General features: G+C 48.9%; 2 protein-coding genes across 2 annotated transcripts in view; both read right to left on the bottom strand.

The window, feature by feature from the left end:
* The window catches only part of LOC119390336 (cytochrome c oxidase subunit 6A2, mitochondrial), a 673327-nt gene that overhangs the window by 611322 nt on the left and 46463 nt on the right, over window positions 1-15542 (bottom strand). The window lies entirely within an intron of this gene.
* On the bottom strand, window positions 2476-3351 carry LOC119391352 (ubiquitin-conjugating enzyme E2 Z). The gene has a single exon (XM_037659036.1). It carries the CDS (start codon window positions 3349-3351, stop codon window positions 2476-2478), a length of 876 nt encoding a protein of 291 aa, XP_037514964.1.

Here is a 15542-nt window from a genome sequence, read left to right as displayed (position 1 = left end):
TATATAGTATTTATTTTACGTACACTTTACTGCTTCTGCTTTTAAGCTGTTGTACCGCCACATTGCATCCTTTCACGGAACAAACGGTTGAATATCATAATATTTCTTGGCCTGCATAGGCTGTTACTGACTCTTGCACGACAAAAGGCCATAAATAATTACTGTTGACCTTAATGCGATTGGCACGAGGCGCATATACAACCAGGCTTCTCTCTGGCACATCCAATCCCTCTGGGCACACTGGGCCATCTAGAGGTGCTGCCACAAAGCTCTCAAGTGGGGTGGTGTTCAGATATGTACTTTCTACATAAAACGTGAGTTTCACTTTGGTTGGCAGGGGAGAAATGTTTTTTTTTTTCTTGTCGTTCTAGAGCAGCCCTGCAACCCACTCATGAGCCTGTAAACTTGGACCGACTCGTGAGTTTGGAGTCCGATAGAGCCAAACTCGATATGATTTGGGTGAATCTGAGTCCGAGTGAGCCCGTCTGAGTTTGAGTCTGTGTGAGCGGCGCATTATAAATTTAGTAAATTTTGGTTCGAGTGAGTAGTAAGGAAAATGTATATTATCTTAGCCGATCAGAGTTCTGTTTAATTTACCGACTTAAAGGGGCCCGGCAACACTTTTTTCAGCGTGGTCAGAAAATGCTGCCGATCGATTGTCGGGGCTCCTGAGAACACGTGAGCCAAACATTAGAGCGTAGAGCGCGGTGTGGAATTTACGCTGAATTCTCAGTCAGCTAGAAATCGCTCCCTCTTCTCTCGACAAATCGTGCCATAAACCCAAATGACGGCGCCATAAACACAAAAGTCGACGGCCATTGGCTGAACTGAGCATCGTGAGCTCCATAGTTACCGCGGCCGCCGCCACGTGCCTACGCGCGCGCTGGCGATCGCACTGAAAGTAAGCCGCTCGTTCGAAGCAAAAAAAAAAAAAAAAGTGTTCATGGACATGACGGGCGCTGACGAAGCGACACATCATCTTGCCCCCTTGTCCCTATCCCTTCCTAGCTTTCAGCGCACTCGCTAGTACGAAAAGAAAGAGAAAGCGCTTGAAAGTGCGACAAATTCCTGCTAGATAGATAGAGCGAATTTATTAGAAGGCAGAGAGGTCGGCTTGAGCGCTCTAGCCTGCTACTCTGCACATTAGAAAAGGGGAAGGGGGAAAAAGAGTAATGAAGATGATGATGGGGACAGGAAGAGGTAATGCGTATGCACAGTAACCACGTAACACAGTGGTCTTCTTAAAGTCTATTGTCAAGTCCAGTACTCTTGAGAAAATCTATAAATGCCTTTGTAGCACATCGTTGATGCTGTCTGGTCGGACATTGCGGACAGTAGATTAGTTTCACTTAAGAGTGTTCACACCGATGCCGGCCAACGTTGAAGCCAGCGTTTTCCGTTGGGACACGTATACGGAGGGCAGTCGCACAATATATGGGTTAAAGTTTCATCTACTTGGCAGCGCTCACAGTTCGGGCTGTCCGCACGGCCAATAAGGTGCGCGTAGCGTCGAGTGAAGGCGACGCCTAGTCGAATCCGGTGCAGCAGACTGGCGTCGCGTCGCTTTGTTTTAACCGGAAGTCGAAAGGCCATGTCAGGGTCTGTTTTCCGCAGACGCCTATGCCGATGGTCTGGGTTAGACCAGTAAGGTGTTGCGAACTCTCGCATAAGTGATCTTAACAAAGAGTTTGTTGCGAAATGCCGCGGAACGGAGCAGCGAGGAGCGTGCGGAACTATCGCGAAGACGAGAAGGTTGAAGGGGGGGGGGCACGAGCTGGAAGGGCAGTTTTCTGGTCGCCATGATCAATAAACGGGTAGTCTCCATCTAACGTCTGTGGAACCAGTTCTTTGTTACAGAGTTCACGCCACTTCGCGAGTACGGAATTTTTACGAGAACGGCGCTGTTATCCAGACTTGTACTTGACGGAATCTAAAAGTTTTGGCGGCAGTCGATTGATGAGGAGATGGGCTCTTTTAATGAAGCCATTGGACGTTTACCTGGAAAAGTGTTGCAGGGTCCATTTTGAGGGACACGTGAACTTGAGAGATCACCATAATCTCGCGGAAAGTCGTGAGACTAAAAGAGAGCTAACCTCTCTCTTTGAAGTCATACCTGGCAAGTCAGGATTCGCCCAAAAGAGCGACACAGGCTATTTTTTTTTCTTAGAGTGTATTTCGCTTGCTTCATCTTTTAGTTAAGTTTTAGATCTACGTGGACACCATTCCCTTCCTACTCACACAATGACACAGCAGTACGTACTGCAGCACACAGGCAGATTCGGTTGCATGAATTTAATGCCGCGTTGTCGTCCCTTCCACCCGAGGTTCACGAACCTTTATTTCGAAATTTTGTCCCGGGAAGTCTGCTCCACGGCGCGCATCACCCACACCCAACTTATATGCAGCTGCATAAACGGACACGTCCTCCGTGTGATCTCTGTGATCGTGATCGGAGTCGCGACGCTGAACTTCGAATCACTTGCTCGATTTCCCGGCGGCCGCTTCGTTCGCCCCCTTCACCCTCCCGCGTAGCTGAGCGAGCCGTTCGAGAAGCACGTCGAACTGGTACGTTGGGACATCAGCTTCGTGGGAGTCGTTCATGCGCGTACCGCTCAAGTGGAGTTGCTTCTTGACCGCCTTCTCGTACTCGCCGTAGAACTGCGGGAAGTGCTTCAACACCACGTCCTTCAGGGGCGCCGGGTACGCCGACGTTCCTCCCAGACACTGTTCAACAGCGTCGCACACCGCGACCCTGATGGTCTCGTGCTGAAGGACGGCGTTGTAGCATATCTTGCCGCTCTGCCACTTGCCCAACGTCGGAAGGACCCTCAAACCGGACCCTTGGGCGACGGGGTTCTCCGTGCTCAGCAGCGCCTTGATGGACAACAGCACGCTCCCCAGGCACTGACCGGAGCTCCACGCGGGTCCGGTCGAGGTGCCCAGGAGGCCCAGGCACACCTTGCCGTTCTCGTGGAAGCTCGGCCCGAACCGCACGCGCCCGGCGTCCGTGGTCATGAGGCGTACGCGCGGAGGACTGTTGGGAAAGTCGGGCGGACACTTCATCAGGAAGTGGAAGAAGCCGCCTTCGTAAGGCGTGCCGGGAGTTCCCAGGATGAGCGCGTGGATCTTGGCGATGTTGTTCTCCTCGGCGGAGATGAACACTCCGGGAACGCGGTAGAACTCGAGCTCCCTGATGTCGCAGCCAACCCTGCGCAGGCACTCGTCGGTGGCCTCTTCGTGTTCGAACGAGACGGGGTCCCAGAAGTTCGGAGACGAAGGGGGAGGAAGCTGCTGGCTGGGCGTGGTGCCTTGCGTTTTCGAGCCGGTGGCTTGGCCTTGAGGGTTCGCCATTATTGCGTCTAAATTTTTGTTTTGTGCCGCGAGAGGCGTACACGTACGTGGCCGATTTAACAGGGTGAGATGCCACGCGCGCGATGTTTGTTAATGATGATGATGGTGGTCCTCAAACATGCAGCGCGTGCCCACGACGGTGGCGGGACACAATTTCGGATGGTTAAAAGAAACACAATAGAAATAATACGTAAAGAAGCTTAATCGTGGAATAAATCTTTATTAATCAAGATTGCGATGTCGAATTCCAACTCTTAATTTATACATGCACAGAGCTGGTCTGGCGGTCTCTCCTACATGCTCCTTTTGCAATGAAGTAGAACGACTCGAACATTTCTTGCTGGACTGCCCACGTTTTTCCTGTCTCAGAAAACGAACTATTGAAATTGTAATGCGGCACCTTGGTCTGCCAGTTACTTCAACTCTACTGCTGTCATTTGGGGCTTCTGTACTGGGGCACTCGGACGGGAATATATGCAGTGCTATATAGGGAAATTCATGTGCGAATTAAATAGTCTTATTCGACACATCAACCGCTAATGATTTTTAAATTATGTGATAACGGCAATGATTTTTGGTCATTTGCGAGGTTATGCAACATGGTCTAGGCTAAAACTGGTATTCATTAAAAATAACTCTTCATTCTAATTGTCTCTGTAACCTCTATTAACACCTAAAAATTTTCAGACTATATGATCCGCCCGACTCTTGGCCGAACCCCCGAGTGGGTAGGTGCCAAACGTCCGAGGAGCATCATATCATTATAATTAATCAATGGGCCCGCGACCTATATTGGGGAATGGTATGAATTAAATGCAGAGGGCAAAGTTACAACGAACTCAAGCGAGAAATAAAAACAACGGGTAGGATAAAGAAGCAAGAAATATCTGTAAAGGAATAATATGCGGAACTTGGTTATGAGAGATTAAAAAATGAATAAATAAAAATTGTAGTAGGACTGATAGGCGGGCGAGTTGAACTTATCCATCTTTGCGCAGCGCACAAATCTGACAAGACACACAAGAGAAGAGGAAGTTGTTAGATCAGCGCTTGTCCCGTCCTCTTCTCTTGTGTGCCTTGCCAAATTTGTGCGCTGCGCAAAGATAAATAAAAATTGTATACAAGTTTCAGTCAATTGTGTTAAGGCCACTAAAGCTTTCGGAAAGCTCGAATAAAGCGGGGAAAAATTGAGGCACGAATGATTAGATTGACGTTGACTTCTTGTTGCGATTACAGCTTCTGAAATACGCAGTCGAATTATTTCCTTTGTCCTTGTGCGCTTCGTCGGCAAAAAAATATGGTGCTGCATTTAGAGTAAGTGTTACACAAACGACTATTTTTTAAAAAAAGGTGTATGTCTCATGTTGTAAGTTTTTGGTGAGACGGGGTATAAGCTCTCGGAATGAGACAAACCCACTCATCGTTCACATTCATGACGCATAGGCGAGCGCACAGGGTGCAGAGAAAGCCCCCACCCCCTTCCGCCTTAATCATTTGAGGGGGGGGGGGCGCCAAATCAGGCCTATACATTTCATGTCTGGCCTAACCCGCCATGCTTGAGTGCAGAGTCACGGCCACGCAGGCTATTGATAATAATGGCGGTCGCAGAGCCCTGACGTTGCATTGCAAGAACTGTTTACTTCCAACATATACCCTTGGTGACCAAGGGCAAGCCTTTGTAAGAAGCACGTCATCGCTTCATTTTCACTTTTGCATCTAAGCTTTTCTTCCGAACTGGACCGCTGGGAGGAGGGAGGGGGGGGGGGCTCCGAGGTGATACTTGCAGCCCCATCCCCCAATGGAGAACAGTGCGCACGCCTGTGGATATGAGCCACGATTTGAGCGGCAGGAGGCAGGGTTGCTTTCAGGACATTGTCAAGCTGTTAGTAGAGGTGCTGAAAACCAAACCCAGAAGAAAAGATTGCAGAAACTGTTATACCGGAAGTGAGCGGGCAGGTTAACCGAAAGAAATCACGAAAAAAGCATTAACGGTAACTGCTATGTCTAGCTTGCTATGTCATTTTTTGCTATGTCTAGCTAAAAAAATGTCTCGAAGTAGCCGTTATGAACTTCTTTGGCCAAATAGACTCTGGCTATGCCGTAGCTGTTGAAAATGCTAATAAATAGTATGCGAGCACATTTGAGGAGCGAATGCTATATTTAAAAAAATATATATATTTTAGGTCTTCTCGTACACCGACATCTATAGCCGTTTTGAGACGTTTTTTAGAGGTTTTGTGTTTCGTGGGAAGAAACTGCAGTAGACGAGTTTACGTGCGTCACCCATTCACCTTTCTCCTAAGTACGTAAATAATCGCGAAAAATGCCACGAATGCAATGCATACATGCTCGCACAATTATCCATGGATTATTTCCTCAATCACATATTTTCTGAAAGATAAATATTAGCGGTGGTTTCCATATGTTGCAAAATCAGTTTCACGCATTGTCAGATAAACTAGCGTGTTGCGGTTTGCATCCAAACAGCATTGAAATGTCCGCGCGGTCATCTCCTGTCGACGTCCTCTTGATATCCATACCTGAATTATTGAGACGTCCACGTGCTATATTCTTCGGACGTCTGTTGGAAGGCCTTTCATGGACATCCAAAATGCGACGTCCGCTGCACGCCCCGTGAACCACCGTTCTGGGACGCGGAAGTTCGGCTCTTGTTCGGACGTCGTCAGGATATTCGTTGTTTATTAGGAAGTACCACAGGTTGATGTTTCACGTTTTCTAGATACTATACCGCAGCCTAGAGTACAGGCAGAGTCAGATACAGCCGGTATATATAGTCCCAATATCCTACAGCAAGCACAACATCGTGTTCGAGTGGCTAAGACACCTGGATTCGGTGGTGGGACATCCGTTGATTCTGACACAGGATCGCGAGTGGAATTGTGGGATAGTGCCCGGGTTGGCCTGTTCCGTCAGGCCAGGGCCGGAACCCGGCCCGGCTGTGTCTGGCTCCTCACCTCAGAGCCGGCAGTCGGGTGCGGTGGGGGCTTTCAATGGCTGCGGTGGGTAAGCTCTGAGGAGCTGTGAGGGGTTGACCCCCGTAGCTGAAGGCGATTGGAAGGTGAGGGTTCCCCACAATTTTACATTTTTTTTTTCGCTGATTTGCCTCTTCTCCAGCGAAGAGTTTTTTGTTGGTGCTGGCTTCTAAGCCCTCCTGCAGGATGGTGATGACGGCGACCTTCAATAAAACGGAGCCCCACTACGCGCTTTTCGTTCGATCCCCCGTTGTGGGTCGTGTAAAACTGTGTTGGTGTCATCGATCATTATCATCCTCTGGTTTCAAAGAAAATTTCGATGGCGACGATGGGTAAGACCTGAGCAACGATTAGGGTTTGATCCGGTTGCTGAAGGCCACCAGCAGGTGAGAGCTCCGCAAGTTGTACCAGCTTTTTCCCGCTAACTCGCAAGTTCGCAGATGAAGAATTTTCAAAGCTCTGACACGTGAGCCTTATAGTAAAGGATTAAGGTGACGAGGACTTTTGATAGAACGGACAACCCACTACCCGCTTTTTGGCCAATCCCCGTTTGTGGGTCATCTAAAACTGTATGGGTGTCATCATCGTCATCATCATAATCTCGTTTCGCAAGAGGCTTTTGATCTCTGTGATGAGTAAGCCCTGAAACGGTCATGATTTATGCGGTTGCTGAAGGCGACCTGGAAGGGAAAGCTCCGCAAACTTGTGCCATTCTTTTTCTTTTTGGCAATTTTTAATTTCGCCGACGAAGAGTTTTTAAGGTGCTAGCATGTGAGCTTTTCTGAATCATGAAGAAGATGACGACCTTCAATATAACAGACCACCCACTACCTGCTTTTCGACCAATACACGGTTTTGGGCGACTTTAAGCTCTATCGGAGTCGTCGTCATCATCTCGTTACACTAGTTTGGGGATTTCGATGGCTACGATAGCTAAACTCCGACGAATAGTGAGGGTTTGATCCGGATGCTGATAGCGACCGGAGTGTCAGGGTCCCGCACAATTAAGGCAGTATTGTATGCTAAGTTGCCTGTTCGGCTGGAACTGTTTTGAAGGCGCTGGTATGTGAGCCTTCCTGAATGAGGATGATGACGGGGACCTTAATTATTGTGACAACCCACTACCCGCCTTTCGGCCAATGTAGGTTGCAGGTCACGTAAAATTGTATGGATGTAATCATCATGATCTTCTTTGGATTCGCGGGGGGTTTCGATGGCTGCGAATGGCAAGGCCCGAGCAACAATCAGCGTTTGATCCTGTTGCTTGGGCGACAAGAAAGTGAAGGATCCACAGAGCTATGCCTGTTTTCCTTCCGGTAATTTGCACGTTCGCCAAAGAAGAGTTTTGAACGCCCCGGTTGTGGCCCCTACTGCAGGATGATGTTGTCGGTGACCTCAGATAGCACAAGCCGCTCACTACCCGTTTTTCGGCCAATTCGCGGTTGTGGGTCATGTAGAGCTGTACAACTGTCGTTGTCATCATCATCCTCTTCTTTTATTCTTGAAGGCTTTGGATGGCTGCGATGGGTAAACACTGATGGTACGGTAATGGTTTGATGCGGTTGCTGAAGGCTACTTCAGACGAGGGTTGAACACAGTTATTTCTGCCTTATCGGTAATTTGCCTGTTCATCAACGAAGCGTTCGGAAGCCCGTGACGTTTGAGCCCTACCGAAAGATGATGACGATGACATTCAACAAGGTGGACTTGGAGGAGAAAATGGTGTAAAACAAAGCAGACAGAAGTAGGGATGGCACGATTTCGATGTAGAATCCCAACTCTTAATTAATACAGGCACAGAACTGGTCTGGCGATCTCTCCTACATGCTCCTTTTTGCAATGAGGTAGAAACACTCGAACATTTCTAGCTGAACTGCCGTCATTTCTCTTGTCTCAGAAAACGAACTATTGAAATTGTAATGCGGCCCCTGTGTCTGCCAGTCACCTGGACTGTACTGCTGTCATTAGGGGCTCGTGTGCTGGGGCACTCGGACGGGAGTATATGCAGTGCTATAGAGAAATTCATATCCAAATGAAGTCGTCTTATTCGACACATCAAGCGCTAACAATATTTAAATTAGGTCATCCTGACACAATGACTTTTGCTGATTTGCGAGGTTATGCAACGAGGTAGGCTAAAACTCGAATTCATTAAAAACAATTGTACATTCTAATGGACTCTGTAACCCCAACTAGCACTTAAAAATGTCAGACTATATGATCCGCCCAACTCCATGTCGAACCCCCTGGTGGGTAGGTGCAAATCATGCCAGGAGCATCATCATCATCACCACCTATGCACGACTGGCATTGGACCGAGCGAGGGACATAACTAATTTGAACGACCGTTCGCACCAGCGTCTCTTCTCCACAATTGGCTATGCGCATCTTATAAAGAGCCGATGATCTCTATATCGAATCGACTGTTTTACGTATTTCATGTGTAATTCGTGAGCTGGTGATTGACGAATTCATTGTTGATTCAATGGCACTGCCGGCCGGTCTGGCACGCAACAGCTTTATTCTTGCGACCCATATGCCATTCCAGATTATCATGCTGCCGCGGACATGGGTCGTGATGGCGTTCGAAAGTCCCCAGGCTACACTCGACAGTACGTTAGTGCATTGGAGTCAGTGGTCGCATAATCGCTAACTGCTCACTGATTCAGTGGAGCTCACTCTTGTCCATCAGGGGATCGCTGATCAGTTGTTTCAGACATCGACTGCGACACTTAGGACTTTCTTATGCGATAACGCTACAAAGAACTTCATTCTGAAGTCTTCAAGTACTACAGGGTGATGTTTCACGATTTCTAGATACTATATCGCAGCGCAGTGTACAGGCAGAGTCAGATTCAGCAGGTATATATAGTCCCAATATCCTACAGCAAGCACCAACATCGTGTTCGAGTGTCTAAGACACTTGGATTCGGTGGTGGGACATCCGTTGATTCTGACACAGGATCGCGGGTGGAATTGTGGGATAGTGCCCGGGTTGGCCTGTTCCGTCAGGCCAGGGCCGGAACCCGGCCCGGCTGTGTCTGGCTCCTCACCTCAGAGCCGGCAGTCGGGTGCGGTGGGGGCTTTCAATAGCTGCGGTGGGTAAGCTCTGAGGAGCTGTGAGGGGTTGACCCCCGTAGCTGAAGGCGATTGGAAGGTGAGGGTTCCCCACAATTTTACATTTTTTTTCGCTGATTTGCCTCTTCTCCAGCGAAGAGTGTTTTGTTGGTGCTGGCGTCTAAGCCCTCCTGCAGGATGGTGATGACGGCGACCTTCAATAATAAGGAGCCCCACTACGCGCTTTTCGTTCAATCCCCCGTTGTGGGTCGTCTAAAACTGTGTTGGTGTCATCGATCATTATCATCTTCTGGTTTCAAAGAAAATTTTGATGGCGGCGATGGGTAAGACCTGAGAAACGATTAGGGTTTGATCCGGTTGCTGAAGGCCACCAGCAGGTGAGAGCTCCGCAAGTTGTACCAGCTTTTTCCCGCTAACTTGCAAGTTCGCAGAAGAATTTTCAAAGCACTGGCACGTGAGCCTTACTAAACGATGAAGGTGACGACGACTTTTGATAGAACGGACAACCCACTACCCGCTGTTTGGCCAATCCCCGGTTGTGGGTCATCTAAAACTGTATGGGTGTCATCATCGTCATCATCATAATCTCGTTTCGCAGGAGGGTTTTGATCTCTGTGATGAGTAGGCCCTGAAACGGTTGTAGCGTCATCATCATCGCCATTCATCATCATCGTCATTTTCCAACCACCGCGCCGCGTCTCCCGCGCAGCTCATGCCTAGTGCTCGAGGCGCGCGCAGTTGAGAACGAGCTCACGCTCCTGGAAGCTGGACGCCGGCAGCCGCTGCCGCTCTGCTTGTACCAGGGCCTTCGAATAAAGTGGCGAGACTTCGGCACGGCCACGTCGGCCGCCTTCACATCTCCCTCTCGCTACAATTCGTGACCCGGAGAACACGCCCTTCGCCGAGCGGCCCGCTGCCATGCTTCCGCGACTCTGCCCTCCAGTTCCGCCGTTTCACCCGTCCTACCCACGAGCGTGGTTCTGGCAGCTCGACGCCTGCCTCGCGGTGAATGGCGTCACCGCGCAGCCACTGATGCACACATCCTGCTTGACGCCCTCCCGGCTGAGCTGCATCATCTGTCCGCCGCGTCCTCCTCCAGCCCGCAGCCATATGACGACCTCTGCGCTGCGGTACTGGCCCGCTACGGCGAGACGTACCGCCCGCTACCGGGGACCCGTGAGTTCCGGGTTTCCCCTCCGTCAACGCGAGCGGTACCACCCGGCCCGCAGCTCTCCCATGACGACGACCTACCTTCCCCGGCTACGACTCCTCCGACCTCACGTCAGGCCACCAGCGCATCAATTCCTGCGCCCGACCACCCGCCCGACGAGGTACAGGAAGTGCCTGCTGCCATCGGCCACTCCACTGAGAGCTCTGTCTTTTCGACAGCCTCGGCCCATGGTCCTTCAGACGTTCCGGCCATCTGCACATCTTCCCCGACCTCCATGGCCCATGACACTTCTGCCACGTCAGGATCTACGACGGCTACCTCGCCGCACGCCCTGGAGTCTGCCATAGACAGGGACATCGCCACGCCCGCTATACGACCCCCAATTGCAGAGGCATCGCCAACGATGTCCGACGAACCCGTTTTTCCATCGACCTCGACACTCAGCGCATCTTGCCAGCAGCGACCAGCCTCGCTCTCGCAGTCTCTTGCAGCCGAAGTCCCAGCCCCTAACCACCGATGGCCGAACTTCCGAGACGCTGCGACTATGACTGATGCGCCTGAGGACGACGTGCCTGGTCAGCATACGCCAGAGCTGACCGCATATGCCACGCCAGCCACAGAAGCAAACATCCAGCATGCCGACCTGCGCACCAGCCCTCGTGAGCCGACCACCGTAGGGGCTTCCACAAGCACAGGTTCGCCGTCCGAACCTGCAGCAGAGACCACGCCTCCTCAGCTTCACCACAGGTTTCCTGCGGAGCCCTTGACGCAGGACACCATCCACCCGACAAGTGACCGCTACGCAGGCGCACTGGTCGCAACGGCAACGACGCCCAACCGCCACACATGTCTACCGCACGCAACTTTACGTCGACGAAGCCACCGCGCTCGACGCCAAACACAGCAGACGCTTCACACCCGCCCTTCAACGCTACCACGCGGTGCAGCCATCTCCCTCAAGGGTATCTATGCGTTGCGGAGACATCCCTTCGTGCGTCGTCATGTGACCGATACGCACTTGCGTCGACGCGCCCCCCGTCATATCACCCAGTGGTCAACGCTGCGCCGACGACTGCAACGACATCTGCACCCACCCTCAACTACATCTGCGGGCACCTCTCTCTGCCGCGCTCACTCGCGACAACCGGTGCGCTACCGAAAGGCCCCATCAAGTCGCCGTGCGACCCACCTAGGTACGACCACAGCGTACTTTCGCCCGGTTCTTCGTCCGCTGCGCTTCTTCCAGAGCCGCCCGCCAGAGACTTATCGGTTCCCGAAGGCCCTTGCACGTTCACGACCTGGACTTCTCACGGACCCTCTTGTCTCGCGATAGCAAAATTCTTGTATATACGCCCCCGTCGTTTTTTTTTTTATTTCAGCTTCATTTCCGCGGGGGGGAGTAATCTGTAGCGTCATCATCATCGCCATTCATCATCATCGTCATTTTCCAACCACCGCGCCGCGTCTCTCGCGCAGCTCATGCCTAAGGTCCCTCCATAATTTTTAAGGTAGCGACATCTGCCGCGCGCGCCACCTAGAAAGTTCCTGTAGCAGACGACGCCCAGGTTAAAGCACGGCATTCAGCTGGTGGAAACATATCTGCACATGCTAGGAAGTAAAAGCTACTGATGCCTGACTGTGATGAAGGCCGAAATAAGGCCCCAAAATGCTAAAGCTGTGCCTTTATTTCAAATAAACATTGAAAAAGAGAGCGGAAAAAATGTTTCATCGCCTACATTCGGCATGTTTACATCTCGTTTATTCGCGCTCGTATTACATTGCATTTTGCAATCTAAATTAGCTGCATATAGTTAAGAAAAAAACGGAGTCGTGTTGATTCGCTTTCATATCACAAAATAGTCGAAGCCCTTGACGGTAAACAACGACGAGCCGGGACCGAAGACAACGCGAGGCGAGTTTATCCGCGCCCGCCCATGGCTCCCATGGCGCCTGCCTTGGTCGCTGTTATAGTGAACTAGAAGAGATAGTCGCTGTGTTGGCCGTACCTTGGAAATACTGCGTGCGCTTAATCCCATTGCTCTACGCCTTTCTTGCTCGTAAGTGTGCTGTGTACATATAGCGGTCACGTCGGTCGAAGAATGCATCCAAATAAGAAGACTGACAGCCATCCGGACCGAAAAAATTTCGACATGGCGTTGCTGAAACGCGATCCTCGCTGAAAGTAAACATCCTGCGCACGTGTGTGGAAACTAATATTTAGTGGAAACGAGTGTGCCATCAGTCTTCGCGTGCGGCGATTGCCTGACCACTCGGGTGTGTATTGCTATTCTGTGCTACGAGTCAACGCACGTGTCGTGACATTCCAAAGCGGCGTTATTGATCACGTCCTGGCCGATTCTCGAATTTGTTCGTGTTGCAAACGCGACCTAACCGCACGGAACACCATGGTGTAGTTAATTTCTTCGCCAAGACTTCTTGCGTGTGCGTGTGCGGTTGTATTCCTGATATAAGCAACGTCGCTACGTAACCTTGAATCACCGCGTGAATTTTTAATGGTGTGTTTATGCTTTTTCGATTTGCCTTTGTGGCTCCCTGAAGCGCACAAGCTTCTCAAGAATTAAAGATCCTAAAATGAAACGCCCGCAAATTGGCCAAGTTATTACTGAACTTTATTTGCTGGCAATCTTATATCGCTTGTGATGTTTTTCTTATGTTAGTTCGCAGCTCGGTGCTTTTCATCAGTAAACGGGCATTGCTGCTTACCCGAGACATTTCGTTTAGTATCCAAGTGTGAGTAACCTAAGTGTAACTGACTAGACAAGTGTATGTAACATACCTTGATATAGTTCATTATTTGGTGGCCAGTAGCTGTGGCTATGTGGTATTGATTTATTTATTATTTAGGAAGATACTGCCTGTCAGAATGCCATACTTAAGGCAGCGGTGAGCGATACATACAGGAAATGCAGTGATGGCCAGTAGCTGTGGCTATGTGGTTTTGATTTATTTATTTATTTAGGAAGATACTGCCTGTCAGAATGCCATACTTAAGGCAGCGGTGAGCGATACATACAGGAAATGCAGTGATGGCCAGTAGCTGTGGCTATGTGGTATTGATTTATTTATTTATTTAGGAAGATACTGCCTGTCAGAATGCCATACTTAAGGCAGCGGTGAGCGATACATACAGGAAATGCAGTGATGGCCAGTAGCTGTGGCTATGTGGTATTGATTTATTTATTTATTTAGGAAGATACTGCCTGTCAGAATGCCATACTTAAGGCAGCGGTGAGCGATACATACAGGAAATGCAGTGATGGCCAGTAGCTGTGGCTATGTGGTATTGATTTATTTATTTATTTAGGAAGATACTGCCTGTCAGAATGCCATACTTAAGGCAGCGGTGAGCGATACATACAGGAAATGCAGTGATGGCCAGTAGCTGTGGCTATGTGGTATTGATTTATTTATTTATTTAGGAAGATACTGCCTGTCAGAATGCCATACTTAAGGCAGCGGTGAGCGATACATACAGGAAATGCAGTGATGGCCAGTAGCTGTGGCTATGTGGTATTGATTTTTTTATTTATTTAGGAAGATACTGCCTGTCAGAATGCCATACTTAATGAAGCGGTGAGCGATACATACAGGAAATGCAGTGATGGCCAGTAGCTGTGGCTATGTGGTATTGATTTATTTATTTATTTAGGAAGATACTGCCTGTCAGAATGCCATTCTTAAGGCAGCGGTGAGCGATACATACAGGAAATGCAGTGATGGCCAGTAGCTGTGGCTATGTGGTATTGATTTATTTATTTATTTAGGAAGATACTGCCTGTCAGAATGCCATACTTAAGGCAGCGGTGAGCGATACATACAGGAAATGCAGTGATGGCCAGTAGCTGTGGCTATGTGGTATTGATTTATTTATTTATTTAGGAAGATACTGCCTGTCAGAATGCCATACTTAATGAAGCGGTGAGCGATACATACAGGAAATGCAGTGATGGCCAGTAGCTGTGGCTATGTGTATTTATTTATTTATTTATTTAGGAAGATACTGCCTGTCAGAATGCCATACTTAATGAAGCGGTGAGCGATACATACAGGAAATGCAGTGATGGCCAGTAGCTGTGGCTATGTGGTATTTATTTATGTATTTTAGAACATACAGTTAGTCCGAATGCCATACTTTATGCAAGGGTCAGCGATACAGTGGGAATAACACAATTCAGGAAATACAGTGATGGCCAGTGGCAGTGGCAATGTGGTATTTATTTATTTATTTAAGAACATACAGCCAGTCCAAATGCCATACTTTAGATCGGACCAGCAGTACAATGTGAATAACACAATACAAGAAATACACAAGGCGTACAGAACAATATGAAATTTAGAACAGATCATAATGTAGGAACTAGAGTATTATTCGTTTAAAAACGAGAGCCCGAATGATACACAAACAAAAACAAAGTTTCATAATACCGCACAATTATCACTACACGAGTAGTACAGTAACAGCAACTACCACTTATATACCATAATGGCTGGGCATATACACATGCCGCCTTGCAGGAGCTGAACAAAGTTTTTCATCCATCCATCCATATACACATGCAGCACAAAAATATAACGACACTAAGTAGTACAACAACTACGTAAGGTTATGCTTGCAGACAAAAGCTTCGGCACATGCCACCCACATTGCAAAGTACAGGGTAATGCAGGTACTTGTATATTTAATTACACATGCAATGCACAAAATACACTTAGGATGTGCTTCCAAGTGAACAAAGGACATCACATGATGCTGGCACTGAACAGTAAAGGTAGCTTAAATAACTATTAAAATAAAAAAAAAGAACAGCCACACTTACAGTAGTACAAGAGACACCATACATTTTACACAAACTTTTCTACAAGTACTACCTAATGCTATCTGCAGCAACATGCATTTCAATGCTTCGGCTACCACACTTCTGTGAGCT

The sequence above is a fragment of the Rhipicephalus sanguineus genome, chromosome 4, assembly GCF_013339695.2.
Source record: "Rhipicephalus sanguineus isolate Rsan-2018 chromosome 4, BIME_Rsan_1.4, whole genome shotgun sequence".
NCBI lineage: Eukaryota > Metazoa > Arthropoda > Arachnida > Ixodida > Ixodidae > Rhipicephalus > Rhipicephalus sanguineus.
Note: the sequence above shows the minus strand (reverse complement) of the source record. Positions and strands in the feature narration are given on the sequence as shown.